The 25,173-nt window shown below is 44.9% G+C and overlaps 2 protein-coding genes across 2 annotated transcripts; both read right to left on the reverse strand.

Moving 5' to 3' along the window:
* Positions 1-1,946: 1,946 nt before the first annotated feature.
* Positions 1,947-2,192, reverse strand: LOC135384749 (keratin-associated protein 19-2-like). The gene has a single exon (XM_064613938.1). The coding sequence runs from the start codon at positions 2,190-2,192 to the stop codon at positions 1,947-1,949; it is 246 nt and encodes an 81-aa protein (XP_064470008.1).
* Positions 2,193-12,717: 10,525 nt separating this feature from the next.
* On the reverse strand, positions 12,718-12,963 carry LOC135384750 (keratin-associated protein 19-2-like). The gene has a single exon (XM_064613939.1). The coding sequence runs from the start codon at positions 12,961-12,963 to the stop codon at positions 12,718-12,720; it is 246 nt and encodes an 81-aa protein (XP_064470009.1).
* Positions 12,964-25,173: the final 12,210 nt, after the last annotated feature.

Consider the following 25,173-nt stretch of genomic DNA (forward strand, 5'->3'; position numbering starts at 1 on the left):
TCACCAGAGGAAGGGCTCCCTACCCGTTGGCGTTTGGAAGGGCTGACGGGGACCTGTTGACCTGTGGTAAGTGTCATAGAGACGTTGGACCTCCCGTCCAGATTATGGCGGGAGGTCCGTGATGGTTCGATTTCTTTTTCAACGGCTCTGAAAAAGCCTAAGGGCTAAAGGCTGTTCCACTTTTCTGCAGAGGACAAAGAAGCAGTAGGCCTGTAGCATGTCAGGAAACAATGCAGTAAACGCTTGGAAGGCAGTATACCTATTTTGTCTACTTGAAGTGCCCATGCACATGTTATTTTGTATTATTATTCGTGCTAAAACGTAAAACAGAGTCCAAAGAATGACCACAAACAAACGCCAAATGACCTGGGGCCATAGGGTCGAACAGCTCCACTGCACACAGGGGCAGCTACTGCCTCCGGAGGAGGTATTCGTTTGACTCCAGAAGAGGGTTTGACTCCCCCTCTTTCTTTGAGTGTAGTGGCACTCGTCCGTCTGACCCACAAAGCACCTTCAATAATCTAGAGTCTTTCAGTATCCACTCAGCTGTCGGCTCACTCATGCTCAGCTTATTTGCCACATGGGCGAGCATGCTCAGGAGTGAATTTTGCTGCGTTAAGGTGGCACTGCATGACTTCTTCGTCCTGTGTCCAGTGCTCCGGGCGCTGATCCTTCTCAAAGCAATGCACTTAAAACGGCATATTAATCAGGTAATTATTATTGCATCCGAAACTTTCCTGTACCGCTGGTAATACCATGTTTTTTGTAGTGTCTTATTTATTATGTACCTTCTTGATTCCACAATAATTTGCTTAGATCTGCTTTCCGTTGTATGTATGTATGTATGCTAGACAAAATGTGATGTTCGCAGTGTTTTTTTGTTTTTTTGTTGTTTTTTGTCACAGAAGCATTAAGATCTGAGATCTAGTAACTACAAACCAAGAGAAAAATCAAAACAATCGGAACAAATAACCGAATTAATTGTTGGTTCCGTTTTCTAGTAGAGGTCATAGTATATGGGTGCAATGCACACTGACAATAAATTCCAATGGACAATTGTTTGTAAGTTGATTGTTTGTTAGGTACGGGTGACAATACGCATTACAGCAAATTGACGCGAAAATTCTGCTGACAATGCGAAATGTTCTGTACCTCATGAAAACTCTGCAGGAACTTTATTTCTTTTCCTTTTAATAACCTACAGTGTTACGGAATAAATGTATGAACAAACTAAGAGAATTGGGAAAATGTAAGCTGGCTGGTGTACATGTGAAAAGGGAACATATCCTCGAATATGACAAGATACGGAAGGGTGTCAAATATCCTCAAAACCAGCAGTGAACACCTGCTTCGGTGCTGGGCTTGAGTCTGTCACTGCGAACCTAAGGAAATGTTGCTCTTCTTACAAGAATAAGAATGCTTCTTGGCCGATGTCGTGTTTTCCTCAAAATTTGCGTTTGGAAATTTCAAAATAGTTTTTTAGCCATCGAAAATTTGTGGAAATTTTACGTCTGTAGTTGACACTTCTCTAAATAAGGTACAGCTTTCATAACCTTGACTTTCCCTGTTCCCCAGCGTGCTGGTGTGACAGTAACACGGCACGCCATGTGCTGTAATCTCTAAACTACATATTTAGGTCATTTGGGGTCTGCCAGGTGATAATGACTTTGCGGGGTTTTCCCACCATCTTCCACAATGCTAAAATGTACTCACTATAACCTGCTGGCACATCATTCCGCTCAAAGAGAAATCTATCCGCTTTTAACTTGCACAGGCAACTGCTGTCCTTTTTTTCCCACTATCTATTTTGGCACTTCTGTTCTCAAACTTGAGTGTTTCCTCCTCAAGTTTCCCCCGCCAGTAAATGGCAATAAACACATTTGCACATAAAGGACGAAGCAACGCAATGTAATAATTTAATTCTGGGGTATTAGTTACAAAGTTGCCTAGCCGTAGAAGCCATGGCCGTAGCCATAACCGCCGTATCCACCGTAGCCACCATATCCGCCGTAACCTCCATAACCACCGTATCCACCATAGCCTCCGTAGCCAAAACCGCGGCCATAACCGCCGTATCCAAGACCGTATCCACCGTAGCCGCCATAGCCGTGTCCGTAGCCACCATATCCTCCGTAGCCCCCATAACCTCCGTAGCCAAGACCGTAGCCCCCGAAGTAGCCAGCAGATGTCATGGCGGCCATCAGACAGAAAACGGCAAGAACGATCTAAAAAGAAGTGAAGCACGCCGTTATAATTGTTTCCGATAATTCAATGATTTTCATGTTCTGCTACCAAAACTGTAGAACAACACGCGGCAGAACTTAACGTGGGCAGGGAAGTGCAAGAACCGTGGGGAACAAGCGGTATGAACGCTGTCCCACGGGTTACTGCAGATGGTTTGCAGTTACATATCAGAGTGCGAACATGCATCATTGTTTCAGACGACTGAAGATGTTCGTTTACTCATTCATTTATGAAACAGAAAAGAAGGAATCTAAGACCTCCTCTGTAGTGCTGTGCCCATCAGTGAGGCTTTGGACGACCTCTTCGCCACAGTTGAACTATCACTTCACTTGCATGGGAAAACAATGAAAATAAGTGAGCTGTACCATTTATGCCATGCAAGCCAGACACAGCTACTCTACGTATTACCAAGAACACCGACAGGGACACCGGAGCAGACGCGATGTTATTGACTGTAGCGAATACTTACAAGAGACCTCATGTTGTCACTCGGGTAGTGCAGGAAGCAGTCAATGCTGCCACTAGGCGTGTTCTCCGCTTATATACCTCCCCTGGTGCCGCCGTGGAACCATTCCCTTCTAGCAATGCAATTAACCATTTAGTGTGACCGGTAGTGAACGGGAAAGTACAATTCCTTCTTTTTCTTTCATTTTTCTTGTTCGCTTTCCGTTTCACGATCATGAACTTGTTTCCGCCTCGTTGGTCCTCCGTATATTTTATTCGTTCATTTTTTGTATATTTTCGCTGGTGTGTCACAATAGCAGCAAAAACGGTCACAAGGTGCGTCACCTGCTGGAATTCAATCCGCACATTCCCTTCAGCACACTGAGTTGATGAAAATGAGGACATCGTGGCCATGTCCGTATAGTATACGCGTATAGGGTGTGTGTTCCTTTTAATTCGTGGTCGACTCACAGTAGTTTTAATCTTACATGTCCTTTCACTCCTAAATGGCTATCCCTCTCAACGTCTCTCGGAAGGATGCTTTCTGCTTTTTTCTGATAGTAAGCTGGGAATATACCGTGTAATGCGTTACAAGCAGGGTGTCGAACCGAACCCGGACCCGAACCGGAAACCGTACCCAAACTGTTATTTTCGCCGGAACCGAACCTGAACCCGAACCGCAATTTTCATGACACTGTTGAACCCGAGCCGGAGCAGAACCAAACCAAATAATAGCGGTAACCAGTCCGCAACAAAACGGTTCGGACATAAAAGAAGTCAGCATCAGGGTTCAAGTGCCTCTCAATCCCCGAACGAGGACGCATTGATCTCCATATCATGCATTTCGCAAATTTTCACCTATCAGTCAAACGAGGACATATAGTAAGTATGCTTTCAGCGTCTCTTTAATCCGTTGAATCGCAGTAGCGCCTGTGAGCGCCGCGGCTAACGCCCCACGCACGCGCTGCGGCGTCTGCTCTTCAGAGAGGAAGCCCCACGCGGACGAATGAAGCAGGAATGGAGTAGGCCAGTTGTGTAGCTCTATAGGACGAATATGTGATTGAGGAAGTGCCCAACATTTCTCTTTACACGTGAGCAGTTAAAATTAAACAAGTCAGAAACATGAGAAGTGGAGAAGGAGCGTACGCACAACGGTGCCTGTTTGATTGGTCGTGGTTTGAAAAGTAAATGTAGTTCTGCTTACTGGTAGCGTAATTGTGTCGTGACACATTGCCTTTGTGTTATGGATTAACTGGTACACTGCTGTGAGCTCGGACAGAGCAAGGCTGGCAGACTTGTTTTCGACATGCTGCAGTACACTTTCAGATCGATTTACGCTGCGAATGCAGTGTGCCGGTGTGTACCGTCGTCTATGTAAAATGCTGTCCATCTTATTAGGCTTCCTTTAAGTGTATGTTGTGGAACTGTGCGTGTGAAAAAACAGATTTAGCAGGACTACACCGCTTCATCAGCGTAGACGCTATTTGCAAGTGTTCATCCATTTCTCCCTTCTCTCGCTAAAGGGAGTACCTGACCACTAAAAACGTCAATGCACACAACAGCAGTAAGTTATTAGCCAAGCATTTTCTCATAAAAGCAGTTTTATGGGAGATATAAAATTGAAGCGTTGAACCGATTCACGAACCGGTTCGGGGCTGCGAACCGGTTTCTGAACCGGTTCGATGTTTGGCGTGGCTGAACCGGAACGAAATCCAAGCAGCGCGAACCCGAACCTGAACCGAACCCGAACGTTCGACACACTGGTTACAAGTAAGAATATTTCATAAATGGGTGGGGAAGAATATCCTAATGTTGAAATACGTATCTGCGATAAACGGCTTGCGCCGTTTTCCTCGTTTCTGTAGCATTTCGCACATTTTTTTTAACGTGCCTCGGCGGCACAACTTCAACCTGGCCGGTTAGTTCCAGAGATTGAAAAATACACGAAGGAGCGAAGAAGTCGGTGGTTGTTTGAAAAGCCAGAAAGATGATAACCTGAGCTACAATTGCGTCAATTCCATTTTGGATCCGAACTGATTATACCGGAGTAAAGTCGTTTTTTTTCTCTCTCTCTCTCTCTCTCTTTTCTCCCACTGACAACAGACATTTGACCGCGATTCCGTATAACGAGACGCAGAGCGGTTTAGAAACATAAATTAAAAACAAACTGGTGTTATTACAATGAGGATTAGCTCATCAGTTGGTGTTTCGCGGTCTCTTACAGGATACACCCCTGCAACGCTAAAGATTTCAGGCGCACAAATAAGGAAAAGCTTCTGCTCAGCTACCTGCCAATGTTGCAAAGGATAAAGAAGCAATGGGGCTGTGTCACGAATCATTGGAATAAAAGCTTGGAAGGCAGTACCAACTTCGTTTACTTCAGATGTTCATGCACATATAATTTTGTATTATTACTAGTCCTATGCAGTTGAGCTGCAGTAGTTATAAAGAGTAATTTTTTGTAAAACAGTATAATTAAATCTACTTGGTTAACGTTGTAGTATAACCATGATGTAATTGGTAAGATCTCGGACCGGCAATCAGGGGGTGTGGTTCGAATCCCACCGCTGGTGCCTATTCTTCAACTGCCATCATTCAACCACTTGGTGAAGATGCCGTCAAGATGCCGCATTAGTCCATCGAATGCGCCTCGATGTGGCTTTTACGGCGCAGTGGCGTTACCGCTTGAGACAAGTTGACTCTCCCCAATGTTGTCACTGCAGTGCGGTAGAAGATCTAGAACACATTCTTCTCTATTGCCCATACTACGAACCGTACTCTCCGGATCCCTTAACGAGCTGGACTCTCGCCCCCTCTCTCTCACAAAATTGCTTGGTCCCTGGCCACATCCAGCCACCAACGCTCTGCCCTCAAAGCTCTGTTGACCTTTCTGGATACCATAGTCGATCCTTATTGTGCAGGGGCTCATTATTTCATTCCTTGAATCACCACCAGCAATGGGGCAGAGTATCGCCCCTGGCGATGAAACTCCCCATTCATCATCTCACAATAAAGTTGCTGTTGCTTGATGAACCAATGCAATTCTAGTAACACGAGGTGTCCAACCTAACCACTCCACATTGAAAAGTGACAACAACAACAACAAAATAGACCCAAAAATGACCATAAACAAGCACAAAATTACCTGAAGCCATAGGGTCGTATGACTCTGGCCAGCTGTGTGATATAAAAAATGGCGAACATGCTCTGGCTCAAGTCTGTTCTTCGACGCGTGATCTTGCTGGCTGTAGAGGTCCCTCGTTGCTATACTTGGCATCAGTTTACTCATATTTTAATGTTCATTCATTTGATATATATATCGTACGTGTACCTTCTACAGGTATCTGCTCAGACAGGCAAACGTTTAGGTATCTTTAAAAAAAAAACTAGGATTTTGCGCGCCCGTTTCTCGAAAAGGCCCCTTTTGATTTCATTTATATTTTGACAGTACATAACCCGGTGTTAGATATGTCCTCTGCTGCTTCACAAGCTGCACATTGGGGACGAGCGCTTGAAAACGCGGCCTAGCTGCTCTGCATGCATACCTGTCGGAGTGGGCCAGCGGTACCGCGGGATGGCGGCGCTGTGTCGATGTCTCACAAGAAAGGAAATGGACAACTGTGTGTAATCAAAAGTGGTAGTTTGTGTACATGTACATACAAGACTGCGAAAGCCGAAACAATATTTCGCAATGGCGATGACAAATGACGTCACTCCCTGTCATGAAACCGTCACTTCTCTGTATTCACTGTCCACGGTACGGACTATGGAGGTTTCTCGGACTCCACTTTTCGATGTTTTGCTTTTGCACTCATGCGAACGATAACAACAACAACTTTATTTTCGGCCTAGGAGAGTGGGGAGTTTCATCGCAACAGGCGATACTCTACCCCAGTGCTTGGTGGAATGGGGGGAATAATAATAATAAATGCGAACGATACAGCGCATTTACCCAATCATTTCTCGTTTGCATTCCAAAACAAGCCACGTCCTCGAGTAGATGGAGTAAATGGACATGCTTTAGGTGATGTGGCAAGCACGTTAACATATGTTCCGATCCTAGCACCTAGCACCTAGAGCACGTCCATAGTTTACTCCATCTATCCGAGGACGTGTCTTCTTTTCGAATGCAAAAGAAAACGGAATGGGTAAATGTACTGCATAACCTGGAATACAAGGTTCGCATGTGTGGCAAAGCAAAACATCAGAAAGTGCATTGGAACATAGCTCATGATTACACACAGTTCTCTATTTCCTTTCTTGTGAGACATCAAGAGAGAGCGGCTATCTCGCAGTACCGCTAGCCCAGCTCCGACACGTACGCACGCAGAGTAGCGCCGCGTTTTCACGCGCTCGTCGCCAGTGTGCAACTTTTGAAACACATTTTCTTGTTTTTACATCAGTCGAAATATCGAACATCAGGCTATGTCCTGGCGAAATATAAATGAAATCAAAAGGGGCCTTTTCGAGAAACGGACGCCCAAAATCATTGTTTGTTCGAAATATACCTAAACATTTGCCTGTTTCAGCTGATACCTGTAGGAGGTACACGCACGATATATGTATAATAAATGAACGAGCATTAAAATCTTAGTAAGCTGATGCCAAGTATACCAATGAGGGGCATCTACAGCCAGAGAAATCGCGCGTCGAACTTGGAACAAAATTGCGCGAAAGAGCATAACCGCGATTTTTTATATCACACAGCGTTCCACTTGCGCGTCAAAATTTGCGCTCGGCATGCTGTCCTTGATATAAAGTATAAAAGTAAGTATAAAAAGTATAAAAAAACACAAGAATATATTTAAAAAATCAGGAGATATGCACGTGCAAAAACGGCACATGTGAAGCACTCGAATTCAGGACGGGATTTTCTCGATTTTTTCACGCAAAATGTATCCGGTATAAATCATTCGTTTTACCCTTATTTATCATCATATACAATGAGATTCTAAACATAAAACATACTGAAAATGCAGGATGTCGATGGTACCTCCCTGTCTGATCTGACGTGAAACCGGGCTACACCGTTCTCGCTTACAATTCCGTCAGTGGCTGTTGCACTGCCCGACTGTACAAGGCATTGCAAAAAGAATAGAATTGCAGAATAGAATAGAATAGAATGCATAGAAGAAGAATTGCAGTAACATAAACTAAGAACATTTTATTTTATTCTGATTCCATCAAACCAAAGCAGGAACCTTGAGGTACACCAGACGTTGTACGGATAAACTCCGACAATGCAATTCACTGCACCATGACCCATGTGAACGGCATGGGGGAAAAGCGACGCCCACTTCAGGTAGAGATTCACTGAGGTGCTTCCTCGATGATACAGGCTTCCAGTACTGCAGAACGCGCACTCGCACAGACTTGGCACTTCGCTGCGTATTATACTTTCCAGGACGAAAATCAGTCTCATCAACGGTCAGTATTCGTACGCGTTATACAACTATCACCCGACGATCGACACTGTCCTAGTCTACCCGGTACACTGTCTACGGACACTGTCCCAGTCTAGACGGTACTCTGCGCTGTGCTTAATACAGCTTCAGCCGGGACGAAGCCGTCGCCTGCAGCGGACACGACCTTACCCTTTTCTTCCCCTGCGTCTCTTTAGATGCATGCAATCTCTTATTTCCTTCGTAATGATCGGGACATTAGCTATAGAGAGAATAAATTGTTTTCGTAGTCACAGGACGTTGCGAAAAAGGAGAGAAGCGACGAAAACCTACAAAACTATAACGTCCTATACAGGATCACATAAAATGGACATGCATCAAGTAAAGTGGAAGATCCAGCGATTCGGCCAAGGTAGATTGAAGCAAAAGCCAACAGGCGAGCAGTGACCTATATTTTGGAGCGAGACTATTCGAAGTACTGTCTCTGTCCCAGATATCGGCTGCTCAAAACTCTCTAGGGGCATGTTCACAAAAAAAAAAGAGTAAAAAAAGAAAAAGGAGGCTTTTGCAATGCATAATATCAAGAAAGTTCCATGATGTCCACGTCAGAGTATTGCTACGTGTTTACGTGTTGGCACTATAGCGATGTAAATGCTCGAAGAAAGAAAAACTTGTAAGTTCCGGAAAATAACATTTTTCTTTTCTATTTTTTCAATGAGTTCGGAATGAAAAAAAAATGCAACAACTTCTAGATGGCATTTTTGTACCGTATCGTTTCCACTGCATCGTGAGTTTCGGTTGTGTTTTCAGGTGGCAGAAACGTACCTCATGGCTGAAGCAGCGAAAGATCACCGTTGTCATTTCCGGACGACACTTTACGCCGTTTACACCGTCTTATCTATCTGTTGAAATGCATATTTGCTGATGTCTACATCATTTTCCTCGTTTCTGTATAATTTCTGCATTCTTATATTAATGTGCCTCGGCGGCAGAACATAAACTTTAGTTGCAGTGATAGTTGCAGAGATTGAAAAACACACGAAGGAACACAGAATTCGGTTTCCGTCCACATGGCCAGAAGGGACGGTAACCTGAGCTACAGTTGCGTCGATTCCATTCTGGATACCAACTGATTATATTGCTGAGTAATATCGTTTCTTTTCTCTCTCCAATTTACAATGAACATTAAGATTAACCACGGTTGTCAATTGTCACCGTTGTTTTTGAGTATGTTCCCCGTGAGTCTAGCGATCTTTTGCGAAACGCCACACATCCACACTTGCAAACATTTCGTCATGTGCGAATCATATCCTCCACGCAAAAGGCGAGCAGTCCGCAAGTACCGTAAAGAGTCGCGCCGATTTTTCCCATACCAACCAAGGCGTTCGCTGTCTAGACAGGCTTTTGCGTAATGTGACGCCATTGGTCTTAATTTCGAAATGTGCATAGTAATCTACGCAACGCTCTGGGGGATGAACGCGGACTCACCGCGGAGACCGTATTCCCCCCCCCCCCCCTTCTTACCACCACCACGTTTTCCACACTGTGATACATGAATCCACCATCTCAATGTGGGAAAAAGCAACGAGCGATTCACAGGAAAACGTCTGCTTGCCGATCGGCATCGACAGTGAGGCAGCGCTTCGTGTCGGGCAAGCTGCATGCGAAGTGTTATGTAACTCATGAGAATTCTGTAGGAACTTCGTTTATTTTTCTTTGAATAACTGGATAAGTAAACAACTGAAGTACTGGATAAGTAACCAACAAATGTAAAGTGGCTGATTAGATGTGAGAAGGCAATATATCTTCGAATATGACGAAGCAGGGAAGGGTATCACACAACAACAGCAATGAAAGACGAAAGTCACTCAAAAGGTTAGCCAGGACTCGAACCCACATATCTTCTGGGTTACCGGTCCAGGGCTCTACAACAACTTTAATAATGGCGATTGGGGAGCTTCATCGCCAGGGGCGACACTCCTCTCCATTGCTGGTGGTGATGTGGGGAATGAAATAATGAGCCCCTTCATAGTAAGGATCGAAGTTGTATGGTGTACAAAAAAATCAAAAGAGCTATGAGGGCAGAGCGTTAGTGGGTAGGATTTCGCCATCGACCAAGCAATTTTGATAGAGAGCGGGGGCGGGAGTCCAGCTGATTAAGAGACCCGGAGAGTGTGGTTCGTGAAGGTTGGTAGCGTGGGCAATGAAGAAGAGTGTGCTCTAGTTGTTCTATATCACCGTAGTGACACCATCTGGGAGAGTCAACTTGTCTCAAGCGGTAATGCCACTGAAATGTAAAAACCACATCGAGTCGCATCCGAAGAATTAATGCAGCGCATTGACGAGAGCTGTTTCGAGGCATGCGCAAAGCGAGCGTTGGATCAACTCAGCATTGATGGGTGCAGAATGTCATTTGTCCATTGGCGGAAAGCCAGGAGTGTGACTAGATGTCAAAGAATGGAACGACGGTCTCCTTTTAACAGTGGAATAATCGTTCGTCTCTAAGACGGGAGAGCTACTTCTGTGGCGCTATCAGCCTGTTCATTCCCCACGACACCACAATAGGCTGGAACGCGCTTGCGAATCAGCCTGTGCCCTGCTTCGTACACATTGTGGTAAGCCATTAACATATCCATAACTGGTGCGGATGACCCTCGTATGTCTCTATTTTCAATAGGTTGCACTGTACATTTTGTGTCAGTGAACATTGCCCATTCTCGCGGGGTAAGATCAACGATGTCCTGCAGAAAGAATAGGTTGACATAGGGTTCCGCAGCTGTTGATGAGGTTGGATACGAAAGGCGTCGTCCTTGCGCTACGCCTCGGAATGGTATTGCAATGCCGAGGCAGACTTGCCATTTCTGGAGGCACCATCTGTGTGTACTGCTACAGAAGTAGAAAATTTGTCTTCAACCAGAGCATCAAAATGGGCTCAAAGGATCTAATGTGGATCTTGATCTCTTCGTTCCAGAAGGTTCAGAAGTCTTATGAAGATTGGTGGTATCGGCAGAGACCAGGGGTCTTCCGGCGGTGTTACGTCATTAGCTACGAAGCCAGTGAGTCTGGGGCGTGTCCTCTGCGCCACTCGGTGAAAGTCGCTTTCAGGGCGGTATCGAATTCTCCTGAGGAGCGGGTGATGGGGTCTGTGCGCACGCAAACGGAGGATGTGCCCTGCCGTTTGACGTTCACGTAGAACCTCATTCGGGAGTTCACCAGCTTCAGCCAGGATTTGTCGTGTTTCAGCCATTCTTAGAACTCCAAGGCAGCGACGAAGGCTTCAGTCAGACATGGTTCGAATGGTATTTAATGATGTTCTGGAAATCCTGTGCAGGATCGGAAGGCTGTAAAGCACAGTCGCCCGCACCAAACCTGTGTGAAGTGCGAGAAGGGAGCGTTGACAACAGCCCCATCCTGAGACAGAAAGATGTTGAAATGCAGGGTGCAATTGCTGCATTTTTGCTTCAAGGTGCGTAATGTGGCGAGTACAAGGCAGATACGAGTCCATGACCACGCCAATGAGGCCATGGAAGGCTCACGTTTCTTGGCATCGACTCTAAAAGGAAAATTTGTCATAGCCTTGCGTGTGAATAGGAGCTCGAGGCACCTTTCGGGCGGAAAGTCCATCCTAAGTTGCATGTCATGTACCCTGGACGTTACTTAAAGCCAGCTGCAAGCGGCGCTCAATGGCAAGTCATGATTTTCTACTGTCCAACATTTGAATACTCAGAGAACGCCACTTTACAATGAATTATCGATTTTAGGCCGGATATCACGAACACGACTCCGGTGCTGGTTTAGAGTCTCTCATTGCAAACCTCAGGAAATCTTGAAAAGAAGGCTTGGTGGCCCGTTTCGTTTTCTCTTCAAAACTTGTATTTGGAAATTTGAAAAACAGAGGATAGAGAGGCAGCAAGCGAGCTGGTGGTGTAGATCCATAACATAAAAATTCGGGACTGGGGGAAAAAAGCCAACACAGACCTTGAGACCTTGTCTGTGTTGTCGTTTTTTGTCCCCCAGACTCTGGTTTTCATGTTATGAGTATTGAAAAACAGATCTTTTAGCCATTGAAAATTTTCGGAAAATTTCACGTCTCTTGGGCACTTCCTAAACAAGGTACAGCTTTCAGAACTTTGACATCCCCTATACCCCAACGTGCTGGTGTAAGGGTAACATGCACTCCAAGTGATGTTGCCTCTAAACTACATATTTTGGATGTTTGGGTCTGTCAGCTGATACTGATTTTGCAGGTTTTTCATGCTATCTTCCACTATGCTAAAAGGTACTCACTTCAGACTTCTCGCGCATAGTTCCACTAGGAGAGATCCATCCACTTTCAACTGACGGATCCGAGTGTTGCCCTTTTTCTTTCTTTTTCTCGACCACTGTAGCTGCTTACTTTTTTGCGGCACTTTCGTTCTCAATCTTGAGCCTTTGCTCCTCCAGTTTACTGCCCTTTCCCCGCCAGTAAATGGTAACACTTCAACACTGGTCGCACTTCTGTTCTCAAACTTGAGTCTTTCCTCCTCAAGTTTCCCCCGCCAGTAAATGGCAATAAACACATTTGCACATTGAGGACGAAGAAATGCGATGTAATAATTTAATTCTGGGGTAATAATTACAAGGTTGTCTATCCGTAGAAGCCATGGCCGTAGCCATAACCGCCGTATCCACCGTAGCCACCATATCCGCCGTAACCTCCATAACCGCCGTATCCACCATAGCCTCCGTAGCCAAAACCGCGGCCATAACCGCCGTATCCAAGGCCGTATCCACCGTAGCCGCCATAGCCGTGTCCGTAGCCACCATATCCTCCGTAGCCGCCATATCCTCCGTAGCCAAGACCGTAGCCTCCGAAGTAGCCAGCAGATGCCATGGTGGCCATCAGGCAGAAAACGGCAAGAACGATCTAAAAAGAAGTGAAGCACGCCGTTCTTATGATTGTTTCCGACAATTCAATGCTTTTCATGTTCTGCTACCAAAACTGTAGAACAACACGTTGCAGAACTTACCGTGGGCAGGCAAGTGCAAGAACTGTGTGGAACAAGCGATACGAACGCTGTCCCACAGGTTACTGCAAACTCTTTATAGTTACATATCAGGGTGCAGACATACATCTTTGTCGACCAAAGATGTTCGGGTACTCATTCATTTATAAAACAGAGAAGAAGGAATCTAAGAACTTCTTCTGTTTTTCTGTGCACACCAGTGCTGTACGGCTTTGGACGACTTCTTTGCCACGGTTTAACTATCACTTCACTAGTATGGGACAAAATTAAAAATAAGATAGTACTTATGTCATGCACGCCAGAGGAAAGCTACTCTACATATCACCGAAGAACCGGTGAGGAGTGGGGGCAAAGGGCACCGGAGGAGACGCCATGTTATTGACTGTAAAGAATACTTACAAGGGACCTCATGTTGTCACTTGGGAAGTGTAGCAGGCAGTTAATGCTCCCACTAGAAGTGTTCTCCGCTTATATACCACCTCTTGTGCCGCAGTGGAACCATTCTCCTTCTCCCAGTGTAATTAACCATATATTGTGACCGGTATAGTGAAGGGGAAACTACGATTTGCTTTCCGTTCCACGATCATGAACTTGTTTCCGCCTCGTTGGTTTTTCGTATATTTTATTCGTTCCCTTTTTGTATGTTTTCGCTGGTGTATCACAATAGCAGCAAAAGCGTCAACTGACGGAATTCAAACGCCCCCGATCAGTGCTCCGTTTATGAAAAAGCGTTCGGAATTGAACGTTTTATTTCTTTTACCTTTTTCCTTCTTTTCTTTTTATGTTTATTGTATCTCTATAGAAAAGATCGTTCGAAGGTCATGTTCGCGTAACCGTAGAGGTTGTGTAGCGAGAGCTTACCAGTGTGTATTGTTTGCTTCAGCTTTGAAATCTTGTATGTCCAGCCTTCTCCTTGGTGGAGCAGGGTAATTTTGTACGAGAGAGACATTATTTTATTCAGAGTCTAGTACAACCGTGCGTATGTCGTGATCCATACAGACAATGTGCTGATGGAGAGATATGCTTAAGATCCTCAGTATGGAACGTATTTAAATGCATTTTAGGTGACATGTTTGTATTTCCTCAACGCCCGTGATGTACGCAACACACTACATAAGGTGAATGGGGCAAAATGAGAATATGAATAAGTACTGCATTTGGTCTGAGATTATGAGGCGTACGCATCAGCAATGCTGCATATTAGAGATGCAGTCAAGTGGATACCTTACTACTTTCTTCAATAACAGTTTTTCTACATCGTGGCCTTTGCTGACCTTCCGTCCCTCGTGCGACGATGCCCTGGAGGTTAGAAAAGTAATATGACAGGCAGAAAGGCGTTACAGTACTATACTGTACATTTCCTCCAAGTTTCCGGTTTTACAAGAGATGGCTTTGCGAGCGCACACACAATCTTATTTATGTTCTTGAAATGCGTTTTATTTTTCGAAAAAGAGTCACCAAATTTTGAATTTTAGAAATAACTGAGAACAATACCTGCTGATGTCGTTCACCGAAGAAATAACGTGCACATCCGGCACAAAGGCACTTGGTTTCTCGCTTCATTAGGGCGACACAGGGGGCGTCTCAGGAATAAACAAATACCCGTATAAAATCAAGAGGGTCCGGTAGACAATGATCCAGTCTTAGACACAAACTGTGGGGAATTTGGAAGCACGTTAGGTTTTTTCATTGACACGGTGGCCAATTTGAATGCTGTTATCTTCGATTTCGCATCAGTTTTTTATTTTTATTTTTTAACGGAAAGGAGTGTGTGACGCATCAGACAGGTAGCGAATTTCACCAGAAAAACAATGGTGTGCTTCGTGTTAACGTAACCTTACCCGTTCTCAGAATAAAACAGCAACTTTTGTTGTTGTTGTTGTTTGGTTAAATAACAAGGGGACTTTTCTTTGCCACAGGCGCTACCAAGGATCCCAGTAAACCAAATGTGTCCAAAACGTATCCTGACATTTGGAAGTCCCAGGGATGTTCGAGAACATCCCGTTTACATCCATGGGAAGTCCAACAGAACATACTTGCTTTCTCCATTTGAAATCAGGGGAACGCCCCAGGAATGTCCATGCTGTATAACTAGATGCCAATGGGACGTTTACTATCTCCTATAAAATAAATCCTGGCTATTTTTCCCGGTCGGATAGATCCTGAATATCACTGTCAATTATCATGAATTTGAGTAAATTCGGCACGCTCTTCATGTTGGTGGGGTAAAAGAGTGACATCTACTTGGCAAATTTTCGAGTTCACTTCTGAAAAATTTACATAATTTAGCTTTGGTTACATGACATGCACATCAGGAGGTAGCAAAAAACTAGTAAGAACGAATTCCGATAACCGTATGATTCTAGGTGACGTAGTTTTTTATTAGAATTCGATTACACGTTTTCTGGGACACACTGTAGTTCACTTCACACGGTGTTCAAGGCCGCTGGCTCTCCTTTCCCCGCGCTTTCCCTTATGCGCATGCGCTGAGGACGAGCAACAGCTCTGACGGGTAGCGGCAGGGGCAGCGAGCAGTTGAGAACGACCCGCGGAGCTCATCCAGTTCAATTCCTTCACACAGTTCACACGTTCAATAGTTCACTTGAGCGCAGCGACACAGCCGTATACACTGAAGGCCGCAGCGTTCCACCCACTACGCGTACACACCGTGGTTGTCTCCCGCCCCTCTTCTTGCGCGCATGCAGCTTTGTTGGCCATACAAAATACTCCATAGATGGCAGAGATGGCTGAAGTATATGTGTTGTGGGCTTGTGGTGAGGTTCAGTGAACTGAACTGCTGAACTAATGTTTTGCTCGTTGATGAACTAGTTCGTTCAGTTCACACGAATGACCCGTTCAGTTTGAAGGGTTCGTTCACAAACGACACATCACTAGGCAAGGGGCGAGGGTGTCAGTGGAAACTTGGACGCGTCGTAGCAAGTCGGTTTTTCTCTTCGGTTGCCGTGGCAGAGATAGGGTACCATCCTGTGCAGAAGAGTCTATAAAGATTCGGGTCGTTTGGTAAAGAGGAAAGGGGTACATGTCGCGACCTACATGGCCGGATGTGTCATCTTCTCTGATAAAATACGAGATGTGAAGTGGTCAACCAAACGCCATGCTTCCTGTGGTCCGTGAGTGCATCGCACAGTCAACGCAGGTATATGCCTATAGTCTAGACACAGTGAGTCATTGCGCGTATGCTACTTAGTACGTGAGAGATGTATCGATTATTTCTTTATACTCAGTGAATGCTCACGGCAGAATAAACAATAATTATTTCAACAGCATATGCTTTTCTACGCATTACTTTCGGTCATGCATTTAGTGGCCCCAGCTGCTAAGTGGTTGAATCAGAGACCACTTAGCAAAGGGGACCAGTGGATAAATTCCTTTTACCCACTGCTACAACGGATGTCAGACGTACGTCTGCAGGATATCGCATTCTGGCTGTGTGGATATCCCATTCTTATCAGAAGCAGCGTGCAGAGCATGGGGATATCCATGGGAGATCCAGGAGACCTGGATTTCGCCACTAATGGAACGACGCAAGAATATTTCCAGGATGGTGTTCAGGATATACGGATCAATGTGGGACGGTTATAAATCTTGTTCCGGCTGCAACAGACGGAACCTATCTGTGTTACAGCTCCACTCAGCAGGTAATCACATATTAGAGACGATAGCCTGGGATAAAAACACAGTATCTGATAGGAAGGGATGTCAGGAACATCAGTGGGTATATCTTGACTCGTTGCAGATGAACGGGTTAATTGCAAAGACGTGTCCTCGTCACCGTTACAAATGTTTTACGCCCCACCACACTGAATGAACGTGCCCCAACATTGCGTATTTCATGCTCCATCCAGTACGCCAATAGAGGGTACGCGATTTTCCTCCCGGTGCGTAAACTTGGGTGGGGTACGGCACTCACGCTGATCACGCAGTGTTGCCGACAAGTGGTGTGTACAGCAGTCGCATAGGGTTCAGCAAATAAAAGATCTTAGACTTTAGGAAAGGCTCGACTTTTAAGTCGAGGGCAGTACTATTTTTGAGACGTGATGTGGGCAAGTATTGCGCTTGTTCCATCCTACAGTTGGTAATACAAACTGTTACTTTAACTAAAACGTGGAGTAAGATCAAATCTAAATAATCATGCACAGGATTGTGTTGTGTTCGCCTGTTTGCGTGTTTCAGCCAAAAAAAAAATACTTTCTACCGTGCTACTAGAAGCAACTCAATAACACGAGATGATCTCAGAATTTGTACGGGCGGTATCTGTTGTCATCCTTGATTGCCCTGAAATGTTCGTTGGCGAGGTGTTTGTTACACATCATCGCATATTTCGTGAGCTGTTTCCCAATCGTGATCACACCGGACTTTTCCTTGTTTCTCGTCGTTCAGGAAGTCTATAATTCCAGGTTCAGCACTATATACATCGCGCTAAGGAACATCCCGTCGCTACGATAGACGTTTATGATGTCTGCCATCTTTCTGTATTTAACGGTTTAAGGTAATTGACGCTTTGTTGTGTCCGTCCTGCCATGTTCTAGCCTCAGAATAGTTTCCCGTTATGCAACACAGCAAGAGCGGGCGCTTCTTCCACAATCGCTTCAAACGCAATGCATATTTAGCGAGCCATCCACACTATTCGAATAGGATGCCTCAATACTAATAGGGAGATAGTATTCAGGTACCCTATATCCGAAGCACCCGAAGGGCCACCGATAGGCCGTTCTCCTCACCAATAGCCGCACCGATAGGTCTGATTTGGTATTCTCGCTGGCTTTCGCACCAGTTTGCAGTTACCCTGTGTAACCTAGGTATTTTATTATCCTTCTATTAATTACCTACCTACCTAACTAACCTATCACCTACCTATTATCCTACCTAGCCTTCCATTTTATTATCGATATATAGCTGGTGCTCGTAATATATTGCCTTCGTTCTACTTCATAATTACATGTGCATTTTCTCCCACCGTCTCGTCTAACAATAGACCTCTACCTGTTTGTAAACAAATGACGTCATAATGTTCGGCAGCGCCACGAGTTTGGTAGCGTTGAACTACGTTCAATGCTAGTGGCGAACAAGGTCGCGCCCGAAAGCCACGGTCTTGAGGGGATTACGATGGTCTCTGAAAAGGACGCGACCTTCGGTCCTACTTTTCTTTTAATAGGATGCAGCGAACAATTCCCCATTCGTGTAACCCAGCTCTCTCCTTCCGATCTGTTTTGGTTTCGGTGTGTCTACCAACGTCATGATGACGTTTCTCGGGTAGAGGTTTATTAAGGAATGGAGAGCTGATTTCATCCGACAATTGCTGTGATGAGAAATCAGGAACTTGGAAAGTGTTTTCTTATTCGTAGCTTTCTATGTATCGCCACACAGACATTCACAGTTGCTTTTCGCATTTGCAGTTAAGTTTTAGTGAACACTACAGGAAATACCGTGCACTTTGTAATGATTTGTTACACGTCACATACTTCATGGTATCCCACTAAGGGGTGGCCAAACTACGATGTTCCTGTCGCATACTTTAGCCAGTTTCATTCGTCTGCCGGTTGCTACATGGAAAATAAGAGGAAACCAAATAACGGAAGGAAGTAGACGACATCTGAGTGTGTTCGAATCCAGTACAAAATTACATATTATGTCTCCTTATATAATAAAACGACAAAGCACAGTTTCCAGAATGCATTGTCGTTGTTCCTCATAGGACCGGAAATCGTCATCACCTTTGGGCACGCCTCGAGAGCGCATAGCGCAGCGATCAAGGCTGTTCCGCTCCATAAACACTGCTTGGCAAAAGGACAATACTGAAATTGTTTGTTTCTTTCCGAACATGATTACCTTCCGTGGTTATGACCCTGTGAATAAGCACGTCGCTTTTCTAGTCGTGTGGGAAAAATGTGAAGTGCGCTGTTACTGCTTGCATGTTTCTCAGCGGTCGGCTTGTCAGACAATGCTCCAACGAAACATCAACATGGAAAAGGCTGCAGTACCAATGCTTTCAGCAAGACATGGCAATGCATGCTATAAGAAGGCATATTCGTGCATTGCGTTTTCATATAATTAATTGATTCTAATTAATTGATTTCTCTCACGTGATTCTAACAAATCATGTGAGATTCAATGGACGCTACAGGTCGATTTCGTGCTTGTCCTCGCATGAAATCTCTTTTTCACACGAAAGCTATCCTCACCAATATGTAGCTGCGTTGTACTCACAGCTGTGGGGTAATTGATTAGAAGCAACTAAATTAATGTAATTAATTTACTTTTACAGTAGTGAAATACTGGACGTAAGTGACAGTTAAAAATTTGCAACTGATGCGTTCCAAGCCAAGTGAGGCTGCTCGACCATCGCCAATTGTCACGAAAAAAATCATAGTTCGTTGTGGTGGCAGACACAGGGTGTCGAACCGAAACATTTTTCGTTCCGGTTTTCGTTCCGGTTCTATCATAAACGGTCCGGTACCGGTTCTGCTCCGGAGCAAAAAAAAATAACGGTTCATACCGGTTTTGAACCGGTTCCGCTTCTGGTGGGCATATTCATTCACAGAAAAAAAAAGAAGTGATGTTGCAAAATGTAAACCCGTTTATTTCGCACACATGGTATTTAATATTAATAGGCAGCTGTGAAATTGGTAGCTCCTGGTTCCTGTAGGTGACTGTCTGTTCAAATAGGCTTTCCCCTTTCTTGAAGCCCATGATACAGACGGACTTGTTTGTCGTGATGGCATACGTAAAGTATTTTCTTGCTGGATTGGTGCGATCGCGTCCCATTCGAATGCCTGTTGCTGCTTCCTAGCCAGCAAGCACCACCGCACGATTACGACGCAAATCGAGGAACACCTTCACTTACAAACGCGCTCGACGGCTTCGTTTTCTTTTCTTCGTGTCCTGTCCACAAAAGAAGCGCCACCCTGTACGCGCTTGTCCTCGCGGATACGTAAATGTATTCAACTTCGCTGTTCTCAAACAAGGGACGCGTTGCGAGACATTACCGATAGAGAAGCCGTTACGCAGCCCCCTTGGGTCGTGTTCAGGAGGGTTTGGGCGGATGAAATTAAAACGAACACTATGACACATTGGTAGAGAGTCACAACCGGTCACATGTACCTGTAAGTCTATGTGCGCGAACGACAAAACGTTACCAAGGGGTCATAGTATACCGACATACATTCCACCGTAACTGTAACCCTCGTAAAGTATCCGTGACGTGACTTCAGAACACACGACGTCAGTTTCATTCGCTCGTAGTCCAAACCGGCGAAGCTTTTTCTTGGACCGAAAACCGTTCGATAAATTTTTCGGTTTCCCTCCTGAGCGAAAAAAACGTACACGGTGTCGATTCCGTTCCGGTTCGCACCAAAATAACGTTTTTTTTTTCGGTTTTCGGTTCTGGTTTTCGGTTCGCTCCGACACCATGGGCAGACATATACGAAATCTCAAAATATTAACTTGAAACACAGCCACATTGCGACGCTAGAGGGGTGTGAAGTTTGCGCTGCGAGCAAAAACCATGCTCGCTATGGAAGCGAGCGGTGAGCGTCCTACTACACCGAAGAATCTCAAAAGGAACACGTATTTTTAGAAGGACCGTGCCACCTACTGACAGAGTTTCAGTAGTCTATCGCAAAATTTAGGTATTGCGGAATTCGGGGAAACGCTTAAGCATTTGCACAACCTTGACAATTTTTCTAAAAATAACCACAGCCTCGAACAAAAGCAAATTCTGCAGGTGTAAAGTCCATCAGGACTATCTTCTAATAAGAAATTCTGAACTCTTTTCTCAACGATTTAGGTGTAGTAAAAAACTCGTAAACTCGCAGAAATCCTTGAAAAGAGCATATTTCAGTGAGAAAAAGTTCAACTGCGATAACAAGCTAGAGAGACATGCTTTACACATAACTGTAGAAGAACACCTCAGTTATGCGTAGATAAAAAAATAGACAAGTATTTTTTGTTACATTGAAGAAATTATTTTTTTTTTCGGCGGCATACTTGCGACGTTGGCTTCGCAGCCCGGTCACCGGGTATGAGCGCACCTTGCTCCTGCTCACCTCGGAAAACGTAGTATCAAACTGAATTTATTGCGACAGAAATGCTGGAGACTGTACGTGCATTCGGAATCAGTGAACACAACAACACTCCGCTTATAAAACTACGTTCTTCGTATTTCCTTTTTCTATGTATCTGCTCGCTTCTTTTTCAAAATGACCCTCTGTAAATTTGAGCACATGTGAACAGGCAAGTGCTCGCACTGCGAGCACACCACCACTCTATGATAAAAACAACGGATAATTCGCATGTCCGAAAAAAACCTGTGTCCGTGCACTTGCATGCGCTGATTTCGAGGTGCTACTTCGCTGCATTAAAGAGCACCAACGCTTTGCAACGCCCTGCACATGTAGTGTTTATGTCTATGTTGTATATATTTCATATTTAGGCTGTATCTCTCAATCAAAAGGAAGCTATTGTCCTTCTCTGTGTCTTAACGGAAACCCTTATTTTTGTACAGCAAGGAAACCGCAGAGAACATCATGGAACCTGCAACCATGGGAGGTACAGTTTCATACGTGAAGATAGGCCTCCACAGGTAGTTCTCTTGCTTGATGACAATACACAACAATCTTGTGTGCAAGTATATCATTATCCGTGACGTGAAGGGCATCTTGCGTGAACCCTACACTCTCAGAACAGAACTTCACGCATGCACGTTGTCCTCCTACTATTGCCACGAATGATAGATTTTACCGCTTCTGATTTGAAGAGCGAGGGGAGCGTATAGCAATTTGGATATATGTTAATTGCTACAAAAACGCGTACGTCCCTCTCTCTCTTCAAATCAGAAGCGATATGCCTATCAATCATGAAAATCGAAATCGAAAAATTGGAAAAGTTGGACAAGTGTTTAAGTGTTTCCCAGAATTCCCCAAATCCTAAATTTTGCGGTAGACTACTGAGACATGGTCAATAGGTGGCATGGTCCTTCTAGAAAACCCATTTTAATTTTGAGCTTCTTCGATGCAGTAGGACGCTCACGATACGCTTCCATAGGGAGTAAGTGTTTTGCTATAGCAGCGCAAACTTCGCAGAACTCTAGCGTCGGAATGCGGCGGTGTTTGAGGCTAATATTTGGGATTTGGTATATGTATACCACCAGAATCAACTCTGATTTTCTGCTTTTTTTTTCGTGACAATCAGCGACGGTCGAGCGCAATCGCTGGATCACTTGGCATGGAATACGCCAACTGTAACTTAATTATATTTCTCTTGTAATTGTGCTCAAGAAATAGTTAAATTTCGAGTTGCCTTTGACTTTATCTTTGTCCGCAGTGCAAATTAAGTTGTTCTTGTTTTGTTTTGCGTGTCGAGTTCCCAGGCTGACCATAGCATTAGTTATGCCAGCATCCTTCATCAATCCGACATGAATAGCCTAAGAGGAGGACAACGGTAATTTCTACGGCGGATAAGTTATCCGGCGGGCAAAAGTGAAATCCTAATGCATTTCTTGCTGTCCTATCGAAAATCAGCTTCCGTTTGGCTGTGTGGTTTTAACTTAGAGAGCGCGCAATTCTCAAGTGGTTGTTTCCGCATGAGTTAACAGCTTCATCCAGTGCTTTCTGCATTGAGAGGTGGACCACTGACAATGCGAAACTCGGACATTGGATGTGGCTACACGCCGGTCAAGCACGAGACCATTAAAGCGTAAGAGAACATACATTTTTGTGAAACTCTCCCAGACTGTTCGTCAGATTCATGATCTCGCATCGTGTTGCGAACTTATTAATGAGAAGAGAAGCCTTATAGGAGCATGGGAGCTAGGGCCAGAAAAAAATATACGTCAGGGGGAGTAACAATTACGGCTACAAGCCCTGGGCTAGATACTCGCGCAAAAAATAAGAGTGCCCGTGCAATACTGGTGCACAAGAGAGCTTTCGACCTCGGGGGTTAGAAAACGTTCCTTCCCCGGTAGACAGCCTGCTACGTCATCTCACTCACCTATTCGCCTCTCCAGCAGGCTGCTCGCCACCTAGCGGACCCCAGCAGAAGCACTCAACGAATGATAGTAACAGCAGACGACAGGTATATTTCGCGCTAACCCGAAACTGCCGCAACTTCCCTTCGTGTGCGATGGAGTGTCCCGGCTTACAGAACTCAAACAGCAACAGAACTGCTAAATTTCGCGGTGCAAAACTACTGCGGAGAAGAATATTCAATGTCGGGAAGAGGAAGAGGAAAAAGATACTATCAAAGGAGCGGCGTGAACGAAAACAACGAAGACAGCAGGAAACCACGCGCGAGTTATGTTATTTGGACAATTTTTGAAGCGTGTCTCGTGAAAGAAGGCATAAAGCAGGGCGATTTGTTCATCGGCAATCATTCTTTTCTGCGCCATCTTGAAGACGACGCGAGCGCCTCTATAGGTAGTTGGAGAGGCGAATACTGAAATGCGCGCCTTATTTTTTGTGTTTGTTTGTTTGCAATTGTATCTGGCGCCGTTCGTCTAGGAGTGCCATCACCTTGCTTCCTTGCACGCTAATAAAAGCGAGACGAGCATGTTGTAAATCTCTATGCAATATACTGTTCATTTTTATAACATAAGCATTCTGTATCACGTTCAAACTTGCCCCATTTCCTAGCACTTACCTGCGTTGTGAATATACCAAAACAAGATCTTGACCACTTTTTCAAGATCAGCTTCAAGTTTCACCTGATCGATCCAATTTCTTTTAAGGTCTGTATGCACTATTTTAAATTTTAAATGTAATGTAAAATTTAATGTTAAATCACGCGGGCAGTGCTATAGGTCTAGTAAGGTATCACCAGAATTAGCTGTGTCATGTAACACCTCTTGCCGTTCTTCGTTTTCTGCAATTTCTATTTGTCTCAAAACCTTCAAACGCCACGGAGCGGTGTGGGCAGGTGCTTGTCTTTTTTTTTCGTGTTAGCGCCGCGAAGCAACTGTGCTATGAGCTGCGTACAGATGTGGACAGATGGAGAGAGGTCAGCTGGAAGGAGTAGGGCCCAGGGGTGGGGGGGGGGACAAGTGCTTGTGAACACGATATGCCGATAGGCGCGAAAATTAACCGCAACGAATAAGTTCCGAACACTTAAAGGAGCATGGAAATGATCGGAATAAAATATGACGGGAGAAGTAGAAATTATGATTCTGAGCCCTGTGATACATATTCGCACAAAAAGTTTGAGCGTAGCGCGCAATCCTGGAGCGCGAGGGAGCTTTGAATCTCGGCGGCAGAAATGCCCCCTCACTCGGCTGTCAGCCGCTGACGTCATGTGACCGCGCCGTCTTTTTCCTTATTTTTTGCGATTTCTCCGGCGCGCGCTGGCAAGCCGACCGGGAAGGAAGCGTTGTTGCTCATCGGACGCCGTGCGAAGGACAGGTGATGAATTGAACACTCTTTAGGCGACACGTCTGCTCTTCTCGACGAAACGTTTTATGGAGTTGGAGGCTAAGTTCCTCGAGCTTCGATTTCGCCACACGAATGTACCGGAGGCTGGTAAGTGATGCTGCTAAGTGTGAACGAGCATTCGGATTGAAATATAGTGCTTCTTCTTATTTACAAATGCATAGTCATGAAGACGCGGCGCAGTGACCAGTGTTTTCACTTGAAGATGTTGCCGACCATCATGACTTCTCCGTGTTGTGGTCAACACTATGGGCTCTGAACCGCATGGACACTGGCATCTCTGAGGCGAAAGAGCGGACCGATGAACGCATAGCTGTGTAACATTGCGCTTACCATATCTTAGTGATACCAGGAGCGTAACGTCTCCACAAACACTACAACATGAATACCAAAATAAAGTTAGTAAAGTTCATCTGCTAGCGATCTGTGGGAAACCCCAAAATACATGGTCAAATAATCATTTTCTTTTTTGAATGGTCATACGCAGAATACAACACTGGCACATGGAATAAATCTCCAACTGACAGGAACGTATTTAGTCGTATCACATATATATATATATGCTGCACACACAGGCACAATACTGTTCACTAATGAACGACACCTCAGCACAATCGGAACAGAAATCACAACCGCGTA

The sequence above is a fragment of the Ornithodoros turicata genome, chromosome 2 (assembly GCF_037126465.1).
Source record: "Ornithodoros turicata isolate Travis chromosome 2, ASM3712646v1, whole genome shotgun sequence".
Lineage (NCBI taxonomy): Eukaryota > Metazoa > Arthropoda > Arachnida > Ixodida > Argasidae > Ornithodoros > Ornithodoros turicata.